The following is a 13489-nucleotide window of genomic DNA, read 5'->3' as shown; positions in this document are numbered from 1 at the left end:
AATTTATGACCAGAAAGTGAGCAATCTCGATTTATGGTTACTTATTCCAATTACATCTGACCTTGAGTCAGCCCATCTTAAACACAGTCCCATCCAAGCAGCAGAACAAGTATAAATTACATGATAAAACAACGCATCAGCCAATTTATGATGGATTTAGAATTCCAAAACTCAGGATGTCACAAAACACTTCACAGCCAATGAAGTACTCTTGAAATGTACCTTCCAAACACCATGAGTTCCACCTCCTAGAAGGGCCATGTCAGCAAATGTATGGGAACACCACCACCTGCAACTTCCCTCCAAGCAGTACATCATTGTGTCTAAAAGGTGAAGCTGGTGGTGTAGTAGTAATGTCACTGGACTAGCAATCCAGAGTGTGAGGCTGATGTTCACCAACTGGTGGAACTTAAATTCAATTAATAAATCTGGAATTAAAAGCTAGTCCCAGGAATGGTGACCAAGGAACTACCACAGATTGTCACAAAAACCCACCTGGTACACTACTGTCCTTTAAAGTAGAAAATCTACCATCCTTACTATAGCAATGTGGTTGATTGCATCAGTGCATATGATTACCTTATTTCCAGTGGTATTCAGTTCATTTCAAATGGCAGAGCAAACCACTCATTTTTACCAAACCACTACAGAAAAGTCAAAAAGGAACAAAACCAGACAGAGCACCTGGCAGCAGTTGAGGCACTGGAATATCCATGCCTATACAACAAAACGCCTAGCCCTCTTGACCTTGCAAAGTCCAAACATCTAGTCAACTGATAGCCTAACATCGTCATAATCACCGAATTATACCTTACGACCAATGTCCCAGCCACCACCATCTCCATTCCTGCAGCTGGGACAGAGCTGTTATAAAGATTGCAGCACAATGGTATACAAGAAACCTTAGATTCTGGAAAAGTCCCAGAAGATTGGAAAACTGTCAATGTAACACCCTTATTCAAAAAGGGAGGGAGACAAAAAACAGGTTAACTATAGGCCAGTTGCTTAACATCTGTCATTGGGAAAATGTTAGAGTCTATTATAAAAGATGTAATAGCAGAGCATTTAGAAATACATAATATAACCAAGCAGCATCAGCATTGCTTCATGAAGGGGAAATCAAGCCTAACAAATCTATTAGAATTATTTAAGGTTACAAGCAGGATAAATAAAGGGAAACCAGTAGATGTAATATATTTGGATTTCCAAAAGGCATTCAACAAGGTACCACACATAAGGCCACTTGATAAGAGCCCATGGTGTTGGGAGTAGTATATTAGCATAGATAAAGGATTGGCTAACTAATAGGAGGCAGAGAGATAGGATAAGGGGGGAATTTTCAGGATGGCAACCTGGAACTAGAGTGCCACAGGGATCAGTGCTGGGGCCACAATTATTTATATATATTAATTACTTGATAAGGGAAGTGAACGTACTATCGCCAAGTTTACAGATGACAAAAATAGGTGGGAAGGCAAGCAGTGAAGATGACACAGAATCTACAGAGGGATATAGACAGGTTAAGTGGATGGGCAAAAACTTGGCAAATGGAATATAATGTTGGAAAATGTGAGGTTATGCATTTTGGCAGGAAGAATAGAGGAGCTGAATATTATTTAAATGGAGAAAGACTGCAGAAAACTACAGCACAGAGGGAGTTTGGAGTCCCAAAAAGCTAACATACAAGTAGAACAGGTTGTCATGGAGATATTAAAAACAAAAACAGAATTACCTGGAAAAACTCAGCAGGTCTGGCAGCATCGGCGGAGAAGAAAAGAGTTGACGTTTCGAGTCCTCATGACCCTTCGACAGAACTTGAGTTCGAGTCCAGGAAAGAGCTGAAATATAAGCTGGTTTAAGGTGTGTGTGTGGGGGGCGGAGAGATAGAGAGACAGAGAGGTGGAGGGGGTTGGTGTGGTTGTAGCGACAAACAAGCAGTGATAGAAGCAGATCATCAAAAGATGTCAACAACAATAGTACAATAGAACACATAGGTGTTAAAGTTAAAGTTGGTGATATTATCTAAACGAATGTGCTAATTAAGAATGGATGGTAGGGCACTCAAGGTATAGCTCTAGTGGTCTCCTCTACATTGGAGAGACCAAACGTAAACTGGGCGACCGCTTTGCAGAACACCTGCGGTCTGTCCGCAAGAATGACCCAAACCTCCCTGTCGCTTGCCATTTTAACACTCCACCCTGCTCTCTTGCCCACATGTCTGTCCTTGGCTTGCTGCATTGTTCCAGTGAAGCCCAACGCAAACTGGAGGAACAACACCTCATCTTCCGACTAGGGACTTTACAGCCTTCCGGACTGAATATTGAATTCAACAACTTTAGGTCGTGAGTCCCCTCCCCCATCCCCACCCCCTTTCTGTTTCCCCCTTCTTTTTTTTTCCCAATAAATTATAAAGATTTTCCTTTTCCCACCTATTTCCATTATATAAAATTAAAAAAAAAAACCCACTAGAGCTATACCTTGAGTGCCCTACCATCCATTCTTAATTAGCACATTCGTTTAGATAATATCACCAACTTTAACTTTAACACCTATGTGTTCTATTGTACTATTGTTGTTGACATCTTTTGATGATCTGCTTCTATCACTGCTTGTTTGTCGCTACAACCACACCAACCCCCTCCACCTCTCTGTCTCTCTATCTCTCCGCCCCCCACACACACACCTTAAACCAGCTTATATTTCAGCTCTTTCCTGGACTCGAACTCAAGTTCTGTCGAAGGGTCATGAGGACTCGAAACGTCAACTCTTTTCTTCTCCGCCGATGCTGCCAGACCTGCTGAGTTTTTCCAGGTAATTCTGTTTTTGTTTTGGATTTCCAGCATCCGCAGTTTTTTTGTTTTTATCTATGGAGATATTAATGTACATTATGTTATTGGAAATTATTTTAAATGGGCTTGTAGTAAGGTTGGTGTCTCTGGGTATGTCTGTGGGTGTCTTAATTGGATTAAAGTCAGCTAACCTAGGTGCTTTGATATATAGTTTTGAGATGTTAATAGTAAGATAAAAGGGCACATTTTCACTTTTGTTGAATAAACCATTCAAAGACTGGCGGTGAAATCTTGCACCTAGCTAGAATACTCCAAGCAATAGGTTTATATTACTAATAAAATTGGTACTAAGAAAGAGGTTTTATTGTTAGAAGAGGAGGAGTTTAAAGGGCCTGGTGATACAATGAGAATTTACATTCAAAGGAAAGGCTTGGTATATACAGAAGAGTTTTTTGTGTGGCAGAGGTAAGCCACTTATAAGCCTGCAAGCATCTGCGAAGGAACCAAATTGAAAGGAAGCTCATTTTGAATTCAAAAGATAAAACGTGCTTTGCTTGCTGACTACTTAAAGTATCTGGGTTATGGTTGCCTTGGGAGATTTTAGGAGTGATGAATTTGGGGGTTTGTTTAATAGTTATGGTAGTAATTTGTAGATGTGTATGTGTTTAATACCTTGTAAAATTAATAAATGTTTAATTTAATTCTTATAAAAGCTTCTGCAGGCTTGGTGGTTTCATTTTTGAATTCAGAGTTGCATCTCAAACATACCAATTGAAAATATAGGTTATGACAGTTGTTTAAAGTTTCCCTCTGGGATTTTAAGTAACTCAGCCTTTACCAGCTGGTGTGTCAAAAGGTAATAAGGAAGGCAAATGGAATGTTGGCCTTCATATCATAGGGAATGGAGTATAAAAATAGGGCAGTCTTGCTAAAACTATACGAGGCAGTAGTTAGACCACACCTAGAATACTGTGAACAGTTTTGGTCCTCTTATTGAAGAAAAGATATATTGGCATTGGAGGCAATCGAGAGATGGTTCACTAGGTTGATCCCAGGTGTGGAGGGGTTTTCTTATGAAGAGACTTTGAGTAGGTTAGGCCTGTCTTCATTGGAGTTTAGAAGAACAGAAGAATGAGAGGTGACCTTTCTGAAACATAAGATTCTTAAGGGGCTTGACAGGGTAGATGCTGAGAGGCTGTTTCCCCTTGTGCGAGCGTCTAGGACCAGAGGGCATAATCTCAGAGTAAGGGGTTGCCCATTTAAGACAGAGATGAGGAGGAATTTCTTCTGAGGATAGTGAATCTGTGGAATTATTTACCACAGAGGACTGTCAAGGCCGGGTCGTAAAGTTTATTCGAGGCTGAGATAGACCGATTTTTATTCAGCAAGGGAATCAAGGGTTGTGGGGAAAAGGCAGGAAAGTGGAGTTCATTCAGATCAGCCATGATCTCATTGATTGGCAGAACAGACTCGATGGGCCGAATGGTCTACTTCTGCTCCTATGTCTTACGGTCAATCATAAAGGGGTTGGCCCTGGGAGTCCACAATATTGACTAAGGACCCCACAAGGTCTCATGGCATCAGCTCAATCACGGGCAAGGAACCAACCTGATTACCAGCTACCACCATCCTCAGCTTATGAAATCAGTACACCTCCATGTTGACCCTGCTTCAAAGAAATGCCAAGAGTGGCCAGGGCACAGAATATATTCTGGCTGGGAGACTTCAATGTCCATCAAGAATGGCTTCATAGTACCACGACAGACCGAGCTGGCCAAATCTGAAGAACCTGGCTGCTAGACTGGGTCAGCAGCAAATGCTGAGGGAACCAACAAGAGGGAAAAACCTACTTGACCTCGTCCTCACCAATCTACTTATCATAAATGTATCTATCCATGACAGTATTGGTCAGAGTGATCACCGTACAGTCTTTGTGGGAACAAAGTCCTGTATTCAGAATGAGGATATCCTCCATTGTGTTGTGTGGCACTATCACCGTGCTAAATGGGGTAGCTTTCAAACAGATCTAGCAACTCAAAACTGAAGCACTGTGGGCCATAAGCAGCAACACAATTGAATACAATCACAATCTATAACCTCAGAGTCCAGCATATTCATCACTCTACCATTAACATCAAGACGGGGGATCAATCCTGGTTCAATGAAGACTGCAGGAGGAAGGCATACCTAAAAATAAGGTGTCAACCGGTGAAGCAAAACATGACTACTTGTGGGCTAAACAGAAGCAGCATCTGATAGACAGAGCTAGATGATGCCACAACCAATGGATCAGATCCAAATTCTGCAGTCCTGCCACATCCAGTCGTGAATAGTGGCAGACAATTAAACAACTAACAAACAACAAATTAGGAGTTGGCCACTCAGTCCCACCAACCTGCTCTGCCATTCAATAAGATCATGGCTGATCTAATTGTAACCTCAACCCCACATTCCTGCCTACCTCCAATAACCTTTCACCTCCTTGTTAATCAAGAATCTATCTATCTATTTCTGCCTTGAAAACATTCAAAGACTTTGCTTCCACCACCTTTTGAGGAAGACTTCAAGACTCACTACCCTCAAAAAATTTCTCATCTGTCTTAAATGAATGACCCCTTGTTTTTAAACAGTAACTGGAGGAGGAAGCTCCACAAGTGTCCCAATCCTCAATGATGGACGAGCCCAGAACATAAGTGCAAAAGACAAGGCTGAAGCATTTGTGACCATCTTCAGCTAGAAGTGGCGAATGGATCATCCATTACCATCTCTTTCCAAGAAAGATGCCGGCCTTCAGCAAATTTTATTTGCTTCATATGATACAAAGGCTGAAGACACTGGATGCTGCAAAGGCTGCTTGCCCTGACAACATTCAAGGTGCAGTACTGAAGGCTTATGCTCCAGAATGAGCCACACACCTAGCAAAGCTGTTTGAACAAAGATAAAACAAGGGCATCTATGCAGCAATGTGAAAAATTGCCCAGGTCTGTCCCATGCACAAAAAGCATGACAAATCCAACTCAGTCAATTACCGCCACATCAGTCCACTCTTGACTATCAGCAAAGTGGCAGGTGTCGACAGTGCTATCAAGCAGCACTCTCACAGCATTAAGCTGCTCAGTGACCTTTAGTTTGAGTTCCATCAGGGCCACTCAGTTCCTTACCTCTTTACAGCCTTGGTCTGTCTTGAGGAACAAGAGTAACAGATGAATGGGAACACCACCCTGAACTGTAACTATATTGCCATTCCTTCACTGCCGCTGGGTCAAAATTGTGGACCTCCCTCCCCAAAACCTCAATCAGCAAGCTTGTGTTGAGGATAATGCTTTCCTGCAGATAGCTGGGTGGAAGTGAGATGTGAGATGTCGAAGGGTCATGGGGACTCGAAACGTCAACTCTTTTCTTCTCCGCCGATGCTGCCAGACCTGCTGAGTTTTTCCAGGTAATTCTGTTTTTGTTTTGGATTTCCAGCATCCGCAGTTTTTTTGTTTTTATCTCTGTGAGATGTCTGTGTTGACTATGGACTCACAGATGGCTATAACCACTAACCCTTACAGGCTCTTCCAGAGAGAGCACATCCGTTGCCAGCCAGTATTGGTGGTGGTGGATTGTTGGTTTGAGCAGCTGCCCTCAGTTCTTTCTGACAGTTCTTGTTGATTGTAGGTCTTGACGCATTTTTGAAGAAGAATAGGCACTTGGGTCAAGATTCAGCATCTGCTTCCCATGTGATAATGTTCACAGAACAGACCTTCATGGAGACTTCAAAGTTGCCTTTGAAACATTTCCTTTGGCTCCCATGTGCACTCCAAGGCATAGATCTGAGTAGAGCACCCGTTTGTACAGCCGAGTTGGGCATTCTTACCTGGTCCCATCCATCCCAGTTGATGTGAGGTTATCATGGCCTCAATACTTGACATATATGCACCTTGAAGGATTTGTTCTTTGTCCTCCGATTGATTCACAAGGTCCTTCTAAGTGTGTATTCGTGTTGCTCTGGGAGCTTGATATGGTGTCTATAAATTGTCCAAATTTCAGCATGGTAGACAAGTGTCGGGAAAACTACTGCCCAACAGACTTTGAGTTTCATGTCATGAGATAATAGATTCTCAAACTTGAGTACATAATTTACCATAGGCTGAGCTATTCTGTGGTCCACCTCTTCATCAATTTCAGCTTTGTGGGATAGCTTCCAGGACACTATGACAGCACTGTTGTAGCAGTTCTGAGGTGGCTCAGCAATACCCTTCTCGGGCAACCAGCAGTAAAAGCTGCCCTTGTCAGGACCCACAGGATGCATGGCAGTAACTCACAAGGCGACTGAAACAGTACCTCCCGTTCTTGTCCCCATCCCCTCATCATCTCCATCCCCATCGCGAAGAGCAACATTAGAACATAAGAACATAAGAAATAGGAGTAGGCCATTCTGCCCCATAAGCCTGTCCCACTATTCAATAGGATCATGGCTGATTTGCCCCAGACCTCAACTCCTCTTCTGTGCCAGCTCCTCATAGCCCTCAACTCCACAATATTTAAAAAATCTTTACCTCCTCTTTAAATACTAAAGTGATCTAGCTCCCACAACTCTGGAGGGTAGAGAATTCCAGACATGCACTGCCTCCAGAGAAGAAATTCCTTTGCATCTCAAGTTTTAAATGAATGCCCCCTTATTCTGTAACTATGTCCCCTAGTTCCAGATTCCCCCACTAGTGGAAACATCTCCTCAACATCTACCATGTCAAGCCCCCTCAGCATCTTGTACGTGTCAATAAGATCAACCGATCAATCTTCTAAACTCTAATGAATTAAAGCCTAACCTGTTTAGCTGTTCTCAATAAGTCAACCCCTTCATCCCAGGAATCAGTCCAGTAAGTCTCTTTTTGAACTGCCTCCAATGCCAGTATATTCTTTCTTAAATACAGGGACCAAAACTGTACACAGCACTCCAGGTGCAGCCTCACCAACACCCTGTACAGCTGTAAAAGACTTCACTATTTTTAAACTCCAACCCCCTAGCAATACAGGCCAAAATTCCATTTATCTTCTTAATTATTGCTGCAATTGCATGCTAACTTTGTGTTTCATGCACAACACCCGGATCTCTCTGTGCTGCACTTTTTTGAGTCTTTTTCCATTTAAATAATTGTCTGCCTTTTAATTCTTCCTACCAAAGTGCATGACCTCACACTTTCCTATATTAAACTCCGTCTGCCAAGTTTTTTGCCTACTCACTCAAACCATCTATATCCCCTTGCAGATTCCTTATGTCCTCATCACAACATGCATTCCCACATATTTTTGTATTGTCATCAAATTTGGATACATTAGACTCTGCCCCCTCCTCCAAGTCATTAATTTAGATAGCAAATAATTGAGGATCTAGGACTGATCCTTGTGGCACTCCACTAATTATTTCTTTCCAACCTAAAAAAGACCCATTAATCCCGACTCTGTCTTGTGGGTGTTAACAAATCCTCAATCCATGCTAATGCATTACCCCCAATACCGTGAGCTCCTATCTTGTTCAATAACCTTTTGTGGCATCTTATTGAGTGCCTTCTGGAAATCCAAATACCGGTTCTACCGGTTCCCCTTTATCAACTGTTTGTTACATCCTCAAAGAACTCTAGCAAATTTGTCAAACATGATGTCCCTTTCATAAAACCATGTTGACTCTGTTTGAATGTGTTAAGCTTTTCCAAATGTCCTATTTCTTCCTTACTAACAGACTCTAGCATTTCCCCAAAGACAGATGTTAGGCTGACTGGCCCAATAGTTTCCTGCTTTTTGTCTCCCTCCCTTCTTGAACAGGGGCATCACATCAGCGATTTTCCAATCCGCTGGGACCCTGCTGGAATCCAGTGAGTTCTGGAATATTTTGACCAATGCCTCCACTATCTCTGCAGCCACTTCCTTTAAAATCCTTGGATGCAGGCCATCAGGTCCTGGCGACTTGTCTACCTTTAACCCCAATAGTTTGTCAAATACTTAAGTATTTGGATATACACTTGCGATGCCATGGCAAACAAGGCTATGGGCCTAATGCTGGAAAATGGGATTAGAATAGTTAGGTACTTGTTTGATCAGCACAGATTTGCTAGGCCAAAGGGCCTTTTTCTGTGGTGTAGACCTCTATGACTCTGTACCTCGTGATAGAGACTGTTACAAATTCTTTCCTCCCATTAGCTCCTCGCTTGTCTGATATCTTTGGGATGTTTATAGTGTCCCCCACTGTGAAGATCGATGCAAAATATTGGTTTCAATTATCTGCCATTTCCCTGTTCCCTGTTATCAATTTTCCAGTCACATCCTCCAAGGGTCCCATGCTCACTTTAGCCACTCTCTTTCCATATACTTGTAAAAGTTCTTGATGTTTGTTTTTCTATTTCTTGCCAATTTACTTTCATAATAAATTTTCTCCCTCTATTAGCTTTTTAGTCACCTGCTACTGGTTCCTAAAAAGATTCACAATCCTCTGGCCGACCACTAGTTTTCACCACTTTGTATGCCTTAATTTTTGATTTGGATACTTTCCTTGACCACATTTGTTAACTAGGGGTAGCTCATCCTTCTCATCAAGCCCTTCTTTTTGACCAGGATAATTTTTTGCTGAACTTTATGAAATATTTGCTTAAATGTCTGCCACTGCTTAGCCACTGACCTTCCCCTTAGTCTATTTTCCCAGCCCACTTTAGACGACTCTTTCTTCATACCTCTATAATTGCCCTTATTTAAGTTGAGGACATTGGTTTGAGACCAGAGTTGCTCACCCTCAAATTGAATTTGAAATTCTACCACATTGTGATCACTAATCTCTACAGTGTCCTTAACTATGATATCACTTATTAATCCCACCTCATTACACATTACTGATCTAAAACAAACCCTGATGCACTCCACAAATTCATCTTCCATTTACCCCTGCCAAACTGATTTGCCCAGTCAATATGCAGTTTAAAATTACCCATGACGATTGTAGTGCCCTTCCACACCGCCATTATTTCCCAAATTATACTTTGTCCTATAATGAGGCAACTCTTCAGAGGGCTATGGATGACTCCCACCCATGACTTCTTCCCCTTGCTATTCCTTATTTCCACCCAAACTGATTCTGCAACATTATCAACATACAGCATCATCTCCGAGTCAAACTCCCCATTGCACATTCTTCATCATCCCTGGGTCAACATCCTGGACCGAGCAAACCCGCCACACCCACCCTACCCCTTTCCCCGACCACACTAGGGGCAGAAGGTCCATCAGGAAACTTCTCGGTTGATGCAGCCCCGCACACCACCGGAGTGAAAACTGTGGCGCCGATTGTGCCCCACTGAAGCTAATGTTTTGAAAGCTGTGCACTGAGTGCAAGGCCAGGGGCAATGGACAAGTCCATTAGAGAAAGCACCGGCACTGGAACAGAACAGAAATTCAGCGCCGCTCCCGCACAGCACCTGCTTTGGCTTTAACTTCCTTCGTGCTCGGTTTAGCAGTCGTTGGCCGTGGGATCTGATTTTGTCTATCAGCTGCAGGCTCGGCTCCGCCAGGGTGCTGGATCCGGGACGCCGCCGCGGCCAGCACCACGACCTCATTTCGCTTCTTCTTCTTCTTTCCCCCCATTCAGTCTCCCGCGAGACACTGGAAACCGTTTATCACAGCCACTCGCGCTCTCGGGTGGAATGGAGCCGGTTAAAACACAGTACGCATGCGCTAATACCTGAACCCGGCGATCTGCAGGAAATGACATCAAAGACCATTGGTAAACGCGCAGAATTCCCCGGAAGTGTCGGCCTGATTGGCTGGTGTGTATTATAAGCATAGTATTGGATAGAATTCACAACACAGGCAAAGACACTCAGCTGAGCTAGTCTGTGTCACTGCGTATGGTCTGCAAGAGCCTTCTTCCACTCTCCTTGGTCTCAACCTAGTAGCATGACCTTGTATTAACACCATAACATGAAGGAGCAGAAGTAGACCATTCGATCCATCGAGTCTGCTCCACCATTCAATGAGATCATGGCTGATCTGATAATTCCCAACTCCACTTTCCTGCCTTTTCCCCATAGCCTTTGATTCCCTTACTGATTAAAAATCTGTCTATCTCGCCTTAATATACTTAATGACCCAGCCTCTACAGCCCTGTGCAGTAAAGATTCACTACGCTCTGAGAAAAGAAATTCCTCCTCATCTCTGTTTTAAATGGGCGGCCCCTTACTCTGAGGTTATGCCCTCTGGTCCTAGACTTTCACATAAGGGAAAACAACCTCTCAACATCCCTGGGATCAACCTAGCGAACCTTCTATGGACTGCCTCCAATGCCAGTATATCTTATCTTAGATAAGAGGACCAAAACTTTTCACAGTATGCTCGGTGTGGTCTAACTAGTGCCTTGTATAGTTTTAGCAAGACTTCCCCGATTTTATACTCCATTCCCTTTAAAATGAAGGCCAACATTCCATTTGCCTTCCCTATTACCTTGTTATGACACAGCAGTTGGTAAAGGTTGAGTTATTTAAAATCCCAGAGGGAAACTTTAAACAACTGTCATAACCTATTTTTTTCAATTGGTATGTTTGAGATGCAACTCTGAATTACATTTCCTATTACCTGCTGAACTTGTATGTCAGCTTTTTGGGATTCATGAATGAGCACCCCCAAATCCCTCTGTACTGTAGCTTTCTGCAGTCTTTCTCCATTTAAATAATATTCAGCTTCTCTATTCTTTCTGCCAAAATGCATAACCTCACATTTTCCAACATTATATTTCATCTGCCAAGTTTTTGCCCACTCACTTAACCTGTTTATATCCCTGTGTAGAATCTTTGTGTCATTCTCACCACTTGGCTTCCGGCCTATTTTTGTGCCGTCCGCAAACTTGGCAACAGTACATTCACTTCCCTCATCTAAGCAATGAATATATATTGTAAATAATTGTGGCCCCAGCACTGATCCCTGTGGCACTCCACTAGTTATAGGTTGCCGTCCTGAAAACACTCCCCTTATCCCAACTCTCTACTATTAGTTAGACAATCCGCTATCCATGCTAATATACTACTCCCAACACCATGGACTCTTATTACGTAGCCTCATGTGTGGTACCTTATCTAACGCTTTTGGAAATCTAAATATTTTACATCTACTGGTTCTCCTTTATCTATCCTGCTTGTTACCTCCTCAAATAATTCTAATAGATTTGTCAGGCATGATTTCCCCTTCATCAAGCAATCCTGACTCTGCTTGATTATATTATGCATGTCTAAATGCTCTGCTGTTACATCTTTTACAATAGACTCCAACATTTCCCCAATGACAGATGTTAAGCTAATTGGCTTATAATTATCTTTTTTTTGTCTCCTTCCCTTTTTGAATAAGGCGTGATATTGGCAGTTTCCAATCTTCTGGGACTTTTCCAGAATCTAAGGATTCTTGGAAGATTACTACCAGTGCATCCAATAGTTGTGCAGCTACTCCCTTTAATATCCTAGGATGCAACCCATCAGGTCCTGGGAACATAGCAGCCTTTAGTCCCATTAGTTTTCCTTACACTTTTTCTCTCGCGATAATTATTGTATTTATTTCCTTCACCCCTTTTGCCCCCTTGATTATTTAGTATTTTTGGAATGCTGTTAGCTTCTTTTACTGTGAAGACTGATGCAAAGTATTTATTCAACTCCTCTGCCATTTTCCTGGTTCCCCATTAATATTTCCCCAGCTTCATTCTCAAACGGGCCTATATTGACTTTGGTCTCTCTCTTCTTTTTTATATATTTAAAGATGCTCTTATTGTCCACTTTTATATTGCTTGCTAGTTTACCCTCAAAGTTTATTTTCTCCCTTTTTTTTGGTTATCTTTTGTTGGTTTTTAAAACTTTACCAATCCTCTGGCTTACCAATAATCTTTGCCACATTTTATGTTTTTTCTTTCAGTTTGATACTATCCTTAACTTCCTTGGTTAACCATGGTTGGTTTATCCCCGTCCTATAATTTTTGTTGTGAATCATGAACTATTTTCTTAAACGTCTGCCATTGTTCATCAACCATCTTTTCTGCTAAACTCCTTTCCCAGTCGACTCCAGCCAGCTCTGCTCTCATTTCTTTGTAATTACCCTTATTTAAGTTTAGCACAGCTGTTTCCAACCCACATTTCTCACTCTCAAACTGAGTGCTAAATTCTACCATGTTATGGTCATTGTTTCTGAAGGGATCTTTTACTCTGAGATCATTTATTAAACCTGCCTCATTACACAGATCCAAAATAGCCTGATCCCTCGTTGGCTCCACAACATATTGTTCTAGAAAACTGTTCCGAATACACTCTATAAATTCTTGCTTGTCTCTACCTCTGGCAATTTGATTTTCCCAATCCACATGAAGATTAAAATCAACCATCATTAATGTACTGCCTTTCATACATGCCCTCATTATCTTTTGATTTATTCTCTGTCCTACAGTATAGCTACTGTTGGGGGGCCTATATAGACTACTCCCACCATTGTCTTCTTCCCCTTGTTATTTCTTACCTCCACCCATTTGGATTCTACACATTCCGATCCAAGATCATTTCTTGCTCTCATACTTATTCCATCTTGTACTAACAAAGCTACCCCACCACCCTTTCCTTCCTGCCTGTCCTTTCAAAAAGTCACATACCCCTGAATATTTAGTTCCCAGCTTTGATCTCCTTGTAACCACATCTCCATAATGGCTA

General features: G+C 42.1%; 1 protein-coding gene across 1 annotated transcript in view; it reads right to left on the bottom strand.

The window, feature by feature from the left end:
* Positions 1-10463, bottom strand: part of dhx29 (DEAH (Asp-Glu-Ala-His) box polypeptide 29) — a 157267-nt gene extending 146804 nt beyond the window's left edge. The window contains exon 1 of the mRNA XM_041199536.1: positions 10235-10463. Coding sequence (XP_041055470.1) covers positions 10235-10400 — 166 coding nt within the window. The 5' untranslated portion in view covers positions 10401-10463. The remainder of the gene's footprint in view (positions 1-10234) is intronic.
* Positions 10464-13489: the final 3026 nt, after the last annotated feature.

This window comes from Carcharodon carcharias, chromosome 1 (assembly GCF_017639515.1).
Source record: "Carcharodon carcharias isolate sCarCar2 chromosome 1, sCarCar2.pri, whole genome shotgun sequence".
Lineage (NCBI taxonomy): Eukaryota > Metazoa > Chordata > Chondrichthyes > Lamniformes > Lamnidae > Carcharodon > Carcharodon carcharias.
Note: the sequence above shows the minus strand (reverse complement) of the source record. Positions and strands in the feature narration are given on the sequence as shown.